At 60.9% G+C, this 8,270-nt stretch overlaps 1 protein-coding gene across 3 annotated transcripts in view; it reads right to left on the bottom strand.

Annotated features, from left to right (window-relative positions):
• Positions 1-8,270, bottom strand: part of LOC105103741 (serine/threonine-protein phosphatase 2A regulatory subunit B'' subunit beta) — a 42,354-nt gene that overhangs the window by 808 nt on the left and 33,276 nt on the right. For all 3 annotated transcript variants that reach the window (XM_031446056.2, XM_031446058.2, XM_064482655.1), the window contains exons 8-12: positions 6,330-6,378; positions 5,548-5,637; positions 4,929-5,104; positions 3,805-3,923; positions 3,566-3,672 (exon numbers count right to left, since the gene is read on the bottom strand). In XM_031446056.2, the coding sequence (XP_031301916.1) occupies positions 3,566-3,672; positions 3,805-3,923; positions 4,929-5,104; positions 5,548-5,637; positions 6,330-6,378 (541 nt within the window). The remainder of the gene's footprint in view (positions 1-3,565; positions 3,673-3,804; positions 3,924-4,928; positions 5,105-5,547; positions 5,638-6,329; positions 6,379-8,270) is intronic.

The following is an 8,270-nucleotide window of genomic DNA, read 5'->3' as shown; positions in this document are numbered from 1 at the left end:
CTGCAGGGAGAGCCAGGTGAGGACACGCGGTACCCACCTGCCCCACCACGGCCACAACACGCTGCCAGGGGCCCCCACCCGACACACAGCTCGGGTGCTGCAGACTCGGCCGCAGACACACTGCTGAGCTCTACCAGTGGGAGAGCCGGCACCTGCTGGGCACAAGGCCCTCCAGGAAACGGGAGGAGGCCCCTCGCCCCCACTCTGCAGGAGGCCAGCATGACCCGATACCACGACGGGGCAGTCACAGGAAACTGCAAGCAGCCTTTGCAGGGAGAATCCGAGAACACACAGGAAGGAAAACAGACCACGGCCAGGTTTCTCATGGGGACGCAGGGCTGCTCCAACCATCAAAAAGCACTGAGTATCATCCCCTGTGCCACTGGGTGACAGGTCAGTGCCACGGACAACAGGTCAGCGCTGTCCCGTGCCCCTGGACAACAGGTCAGTCCCATGGACAGAGAAGTGCTGTCCTCTGCACCCACAGGCCAGGCCACCCCTGCACCCACCCAGCACCCACTCACGGCCGAGCTGGATGCTCCAGGCAGCACATGGGGAAGGAGGAAGAGGTTGTGGGCAGGAGGAAGGGGGCAGAGCTGCCCCTCACAACAGACTCGCTGTCTGTGAACAGAAAATCCTAGAAGCTACGGAAAGGCCTAGAGACTTACTGCATTTAATAAAGCTGCAAAATAAAAGATGAATAAACCTCCAACAAGCAGCTGGAATCCAAACTTTAACAGTAACTTTTCAACACCAGAAAGTATGAAGTGCTTCAGCACATACCTCATGAAATGCACACAAGAGCCGTACCCTGAAAACCACAGAGCGCTGATGGGTGAGTCGGGCGAGACCTGAACAAGTGGAGGGGCGCATGGTGATGGGTCAGGACACTCTACGTGACTGAGACGCCCCCCTGTCCCCACCAAGCTCACTCCTTCTCAGAGTGCAGCACAGCGCTTGTACAGACAAACAAGCTTAGCCTTCAACATCCACGTGAAAACAAAGGACCCAGAACACCAACAGTGCATTGAAGACTGCTGGCAGGTCTCACCGTGCAGCAGCCACGTCACCACAGAGCTGTGGAAACCATGGCCGGGCGGCCAGCGAGGACAGTGGCACAGATGGTCAGCGACCACGGTGCTGATGCTCAGCATCTGGAGACCCAGCCGAGTCTACTACTCACATGGGAGGAAAGCAGCCAGGGTGACCCGAACAGGTCTGAGCAGGACCAGAGCCAGAGGCTGACCCTGGAGCCACGGGGTCAAGACTGTGTGGTGCTGGGGGTTGGACAGAGGTTCCTGTCAGCAGGACCGAGTAAGCTCACACAGAGGCCTCATGTGCATGGTCAGCTGATTCTCAGTACAGATGAAGCCAGAGTCTGTGCAGGGAATGGACACCCACGTGCATGAGACACCTGGGACAGACCTCACACCCCACAGGAAGGGTCTCTCAAAGCAGGTCACAGACCCAAGCGTCAGGGGGACAATGCTAAACCTTCCAGAGCAGAGACTGGCTCCCCCCAGGGTGGGTGGGGGCTCTCGGGCCCCGGGCCTGTGACCCCCACCCCACTGGCTTCCCGCCGCCAAGGGCAGTCCACATCCCGGTCCACATCTCCCCCGGCGACGCCCCATCCGTCCTCCTGTCCGTCTGTGAGCCACGTATCTGTGGAATCTGTGGATTAGGCGGTGGTCTCTCACATGACACCAAAGCACAGCCCAAAAGGCAAGCTGATAAATGGCCGTCCATCAAAATGAAGATGTCTCCCCGGCCATCAAGACACGAGGGAAAGAGAATGAAAAAATGCAGTATAAATGGGGAGAGAACATTCACCCCCCAACCCCATCCAATAAAGGACTTGTGTACAGAGGACGCAAAGACAGCTGAGACTCAGATCGAAAGAACAGATCGTCCGTGGTGCAGAGGGGGCAGGAGACATGGCACATAACGGAAATGGGCCAACGGGGGCACAAAGGTTAAAGCCACATGAGATACTGTGACAGGCTTCAGACTGGCTAAAATTTAAGACACAAAACCCCCTAACCATGCCCACAGTCGGGAGGTCATGGAGCCACAGGAACCCAAGACCGCCAATGGTGGGGATGCCACGTGGTGCAGCCATGGGGATCGGGGCTAGGTGGCTCCTCCTGAAGGTGACAGTGTCCACCACGTGACCCAGAGCCTCCCTCCAGGTGCTGATCCAGGAGAAACATGCACTTTCATCCCCACAGAACCACAGCTGCTCACGTGTGCCTGAAACTGGACGCAGTGGAGACCACCAGCGCCCATCGCTGGGGAGGATGTGGCCAGTCACGGACACCATTCAGTGTTAGTGGGATGCCCTCCACAGGCATGACCAGATGCACACGGGCTGACCTGACCCACCCAGTGACGTGCATGGGCCTCAGATGCCCATGCTGAGAGCAAGAAGCCAGCATGAAGGGCCGTGAGATTCCACATCTGTGACTTCCTAGGAGAGGCTCAACTGCTGGACCAGGAACAGAAACTCCTGGACCAGGAAAAAAAACCCCAGACCTGGAACAGACAATCCAGACCAGGAACAGAAACTCCTGGACCAGGAACAGAATCTCCTGGACCAGGAACAGACACTCCAGACCAGGAACAGAACCTCCTGGACCAGGAACAGAATATCTTAGACCAGGAACAGAAACTCTGGACCAGAAACAGAAACCTTGAACCTAGAAAGTCCAGACCTGGAATAGAAACTCTTGGACCTGGTACAGAATCTCTGGAGCAGGAACAGAAACTAACAAGCCACATATCCAAGGGCTGGGAGTGGGGAGGAGTCTGGGGTGAGGCAGTACTCTTCCTCCTGTCACTTTGAAACCCCTCTGGGTTGAAGTCGGAGGACCCCTGAACAGGCAGCAATGCTGCTGCCACACTGAGACCCCTGTGTGGAGGCCCCCTCCCCAGAGGCAGGGGGGTGAATCTCAGACTGGGTTCCACTCCCGACCATACCTGCCTGTGCGGCGCACACCCTAGACCAGGCACCAAGTGGCCATGTCCTGGGAAGAGGCGACCTGGGGAGGCTCCTGGCCGCCCCCTGATGTCTGCGACTTCTGCCCAGGAGGCACTGTGCCCCTCAATCTGCCTGCCAACCCCATCCTCAGAGAACAGGTGGAGCTCTTGGGAGACACCATCCAGGGACCCTGCCAGGACCCTTCGAGGAGTCGGGTGGGGGAGGGACTGACTCGGAATGAACACCTCTGGGGGTCCAGATGGAATGAGGTTTGGGCAGCCAGCAGGGCAGTCGTGAGTGGGGGTGGGGTGAGTGCCCGGGGACAAGGAAGGCTCTGAGTCCTCGGGCCTCTGCAGGTCCCCACTGTCCGTGGGTCGGGGGCAGCAACACCTCGGGGACTGTTCCCGGAGAGTGGCAGACGAGGGAGCGGCAGGGTGGAGGGGCGCAGGTGTCTCCCGTCCCAGGGCCCTGGGCCTGCAGGCTCTTGAACCCATGACACTTGGGGAGGTGTCTCTGTCCCGCCTGCCGACCACCCCCGCGTCCCTGTCGCCCTCCTCCCTCCAGCCTCCTCCCTGTCCCCGAGCTTACCCGTCCTCCCACGGCTCCCCTACAGCCTCCTCAGCCACCAGGATGTCGTACTCCTCCGTGGCGTACCGCTCCCAGTCGGACAGCTCGGGGCCCTCACTCTCGCTCTCCTGCGGGAAGCGCTACGTCAGGCAGGGCGGCGCTGCGCCTACTCCCGTCTTCCCGTCTTCCCGTCTCCCCGGGCCCCTGTCCTCCCGGGTTCCCGCTCCCCGGCTCCCGCGCGCTCGCTCCCGCGCGCTCACCCTGAGCAGGGAGACCTGCTCTTTCTGCTCGTGGTCCAGGTACTTCTCCACGTTGAAGAAGGTGTCGAAGAACACGTGGGCGAGCCTGCAGGCCTTCAGGTCGTGGAGCGTGATCCTCCCTGCGGACGGCCGGCGGGACGTGAGGACCAGCTGCCCCTGCCCCCCCCCCCCCCCGGTTTTCAGAAGCCGCGTCCGCTGTGCGTAGCGACCCGCCTTTAGAACCCCGAACCGCAAGCGCTCTGATGCAAACAGGGAACGCAGGGTTGTTCCCAGCGCGGACTGAAGCCCGGGGCGGGAGTGGGACTTGGAGCCTGGCGCAGGGGGGACCTGTGTGCCCCGGGGGGGGGGTGTAGTGGTGGGTTGGGTGGGCGTAGGGGCCAAGAGACTCCGCTGCGGGGGTCGCACCCTCGGCCTCAGCGCCAGGACCCGAGCTGTCGCAGAGCAGAGGAAACCCCAGTCAGACAGCAGGCCCAGGCCACTGTGCCCAGGCCGACCCCTTACAGCACCTGAGCCCAGGGCCTCCAGACAGGACATAACACTGATTGAGCATCTGTGTTTACACCGAGCCTCCTCTCACACTGGAAGGCGTCCTGGACCCCACTTGGAAGCACCTTCTCAGGTGAGAGGCGTCAGGATGTGCTTGGTGGGTCTCCTGCTCCCAGGTAACCACACACCCCCAAGAGGCAGCACAGGGCCTGGATGGGGGGAACCGGGGTAGCTGACCCTCAGCACTGCCCGACACCGGTGGTCCCGAACGTGGTCTCCCCGCTGGGGAACGGAGGAGCACAGGCAGAGGGACGGGGCTGTGGGGCCCGGGCCTCCGCCCTCTTGAGCCCAGAAGCGTGTGCTCACCCACAGGATGGGACCCGTCACACGTGATGGCTGAGGGGCGGGAGGCCTGGGACACACATGCTGTGTCTACCCCAGGAACCCGCCATATGACGGTGCGGATGCCACACGAGATGACACGTGCCCTGCCCTGCAGCAGCTTGAGGTGGGGATTGCTATTCCCCAAGGGGGCATCCCCCTCACACCCCCATACAGGGCTGTCCTGTCTCACCGAGTGTCCCCTGACAGGGTGTCCCCCCGTCTCAGGGCTGGGCAACCCCGTCTCAGGACGTCACCTTCGTTCTGGGGCTTCACCAGGTCCAGCATCTGGCAGAGACAGTCCTCGAAGGGCAGGGCCTCAATGGCCATGCTGTCCAGCCGCCGGCACTGCTCCTCATAGAAGTACTCCAGCTCGTACATGGACAGTGCCCCGTCCCCGTCCAGGTCCATGCAGCGGAACCAGTACTCGATGCTGTGGTCACAGTGGGCTGTGCTCAGCACGACGCTGGACAGACCTCCTGGGAACGACCTCCACCCAGTGTGAACCCCCCTACCCAGAGACAGACCCCCTGGGAACCACCTCCACTCAGTGTGAACCCCCCCAGGGACAGACCTCCCCCCGGGAACCACTTCCACCCAGTGACAGACCCAGAGACAGACCCCCTGGGAACCACCTCCACCCAGTGTGAACCCCCCCCTCCAGGGACAGGCCCCCCCACAGAGAACCTAGGGTGAATGCCCCTGGACAGACCCTACCTGGACGACCCTGCCCATTCTGGACCGTGCCCGAGTCCCACCCGGGACTGACCTAGCCTGGATGGACCCTGGGCGGCACCCTTTCTCAAGGATAACCACCTGCCCAGGGCTTATAAGTCTTCTCCCAAGGGGAGCCCAGGACACCTGCCAGACACACACCTGGTCGGGGTTTTCTTGTCTTCTTCGGAGATCAGAAACCAGACAAAGTCAGCGTAGCTTATTTTTCCTTCCTTCTGCACTTTTTTACCTCTGGATTCAAGGCCGGAATTGAGAGACAAAGACCAGGTCAGGGAGAAGCAGCCTGAGGTGCAGGGTCCCTGCCCACATCCCACTGGGTGGCTCCTATTGGGGAGGAGGCCCAAGAGAGACCCTGTGACCACAGACGACGGTCCCCAGGACCCCAGGTGGGCAGGAGCAGCTGCCGTGGTCACAGAGTACTGTGGTCTCAACACCCAACGCCTGCCATGGCACCCGTGTCCCCCTTACTGACGACCTCGTGGGACCAGGCACCCGTGTCCCCCTTACTGACGACCTCGTGGGACCAGGCACCCGTGTCCCCCTTACTGACGACCTCGTGGGACCAGGCACCCGTGTCCCCCTTACTGACGACCTCGTGGGACCAGGCACCCGTGTCCCCCTTACTGACGACCTCGTGGGACCATGGCACCCGTGTCCCCCTTACTGACGACCTCGTGGGACCAGGCACCCGTGTCCCCCTTACTGACGACCTCGTGGGACCAGGCACCCGTGTCCCCCTTACTGACGATCTCGTGGGACCAGGCACCCGTGTCCCCCTTACTGACGACCTCGTGGGACCAGGCACTTGTTGTCACAACATAAGAACCTCGGGTCAGCAGTACATGAGACAGAACCGGGTGGCTGCACGGAAAATCGGCCGAAACCCTGACTGGATGGGCCGGGTGCAGTGAGTGTGGACGTACCTCGTCACGGCTCCTGAGAAGATTCTCTCGATCATCTTGGTGGAAATGGCTGCAAAGGAGAAGGGGCCGTGAGCCACCACGCATGGCCCTGGCCTGATGTAGCAGCCTCTGGGCGGGCTCGGGTCCTCTCGCCGGGGCCCAGGCCTGGTCGGGGCAGGATCTTGGGACCTGAGTCTCCTGCACACACCCGCCCAGGCCTGCCCAGCGCCTGCCAATCCGGGACCTGAGTCCAAACTAAAGCCACAAGCGAGAAGAGCTGGCCTGGAGGCTCCAAGATGGAAACAGGGTGTGAAGACAGAACATGCCAGTATCCACGCGGTCAGACACTCTGCTCCCAAACCCTCAGCTTGACTGTAGTCTGAACACAAATGCATTTCAAGGCACACTCGACTCGGAAGTAAAAGGGAAAAGCACTGAATGAGGTCGCTGGGGCTGCTGACACGAAGCACCACACACCAGGTGCCTTAAACAGCAGTGGTTTACGGCCTCCAGTCCTGGAGGCTGGAGTCTGAGGTCCAGATGTCAGCAGGGCTGGTTCCTGGGGGATACGCCTTAAGCGTGCGAACTCTGGGGACACAATTAAGACCATCATAGACCCAGAACCTGCAAATGGGACCCATCTGGAAATAGCATCTTTGCAGATGTGATGAAGTGAAGGACCTGAGAGGAGGTCCTCCTGGAAGAGGTGGCCCTGCATCCAAGGACAGTGTCCTCAGAAGAGGAGACACAGACACAGAGGAGAAGCCACGTGGAGACGGAGGCAGAGACAGGAGGGAGGCGGCCACCAGCCCAGGGATGGACGCCTGGAACCCCCAGAAGCTGGAAGAGGCAGGAGGGACCCTCCCTGGAGCCTCCAGGGGGAGCACAGCCCTGGGACACCTTGACCTCAGACATCTGGTCTCCAGGACTCAGGGAAGGTGGGTGTAGGTCCCTGTTGCTGAGGGGGATGAAGATGGCTGTTTAAGCCCCAGGTTCTGCTCATCTGCTACAAGTGCCCCAGGAAACTGCAACCACCCCCTGCCCGGGATGACGGTCCTTCGTAAATACACAAATGCTCCCTGGGAGGATACTTTCCTGGTGTTACGGTCCCCCCCGCCCCCACGACAGCAGCCCCGGGACTCGGACTCACTCCCACAACCAGTGATCTGAAAACAGGGAACCCACTGGTCCGCAGGGACACAGGACAGATCAGCGCCAACCCCCGCCCATTCCCTCCCATGATGGCAGGAAGACCCCTGCTCCTGCAGGAGCCCGTGATGTTTTGAAAGAGGCTCGTGCAAGGGAGGAGACATGTCATGGCACGCACCCACACCCATAACTGGGAGCCCTGTTCTGGGAGCCACCCACTGTTCTGTCCTGGACAACAGGGCCGCCGTCCCTATTACTAATGTTTCCAGCACACGAGGCCACCAGCTACCAGCCTGCTTGGTGACAAACCCCCAAGGCCGGCCCCACGAGAGCCCCCATACATGAGAACTCGATGGAGTGCACGGGGCCATAGGGACGTGGGCTCTCAGGGAGGGGCCACAGGGACGGGCAAGGCCGGGGTGACCCCTGATGTGGCGCCCTCCTCTAGCCACCACGAGCCTGTGCTCGGAGCCACTCCTGTGGGGCTCAGGGCACAGGTAAGAGTTGAGACCACACATCAAGTTCGGAGCAGCATTGAGAGGGACCCACGTCCACCCAGGTGTCCACACACCAGCATCTGCGGGACCCTTGCAGACAGATGTGGGGGAGCAGACGGGCGGCCCCAGGGAGCTCACATCCAGGACTGTCCCGTCCACGCTGAGCACGAATGAAACAAACGTAGAAAATTCAGACGTGCGCTCGCGTGTGCGGTTACTTGAAATAGTCACACCAAACACAGGTCTGACGAAACCTTCCAGAAAACTAAGAGCCCACACACGGCATGCTCAAATTTCAGGCCATTCTGTGTGCCTT

The sequence above is a fragment of the Camelus dromedarius genome, chromosome X (genome assembly GCF_036321535.1).
Source record: "Camelus dromedarius isolate mCamDro1 chromosome X, mCamDro1.pat, whole genome shotgun sequence".
Lineage (NCBI taxonomy): Eukaryota > Metazoa > Chordata > Mammalia > Artiodactyla > Camelidae > Camelus > Camelus dromedarius.
Note: the sequence above shows the minus strand (reverse complement) of the source record. Positions and strands in the feature narration are given on the sequence as shown.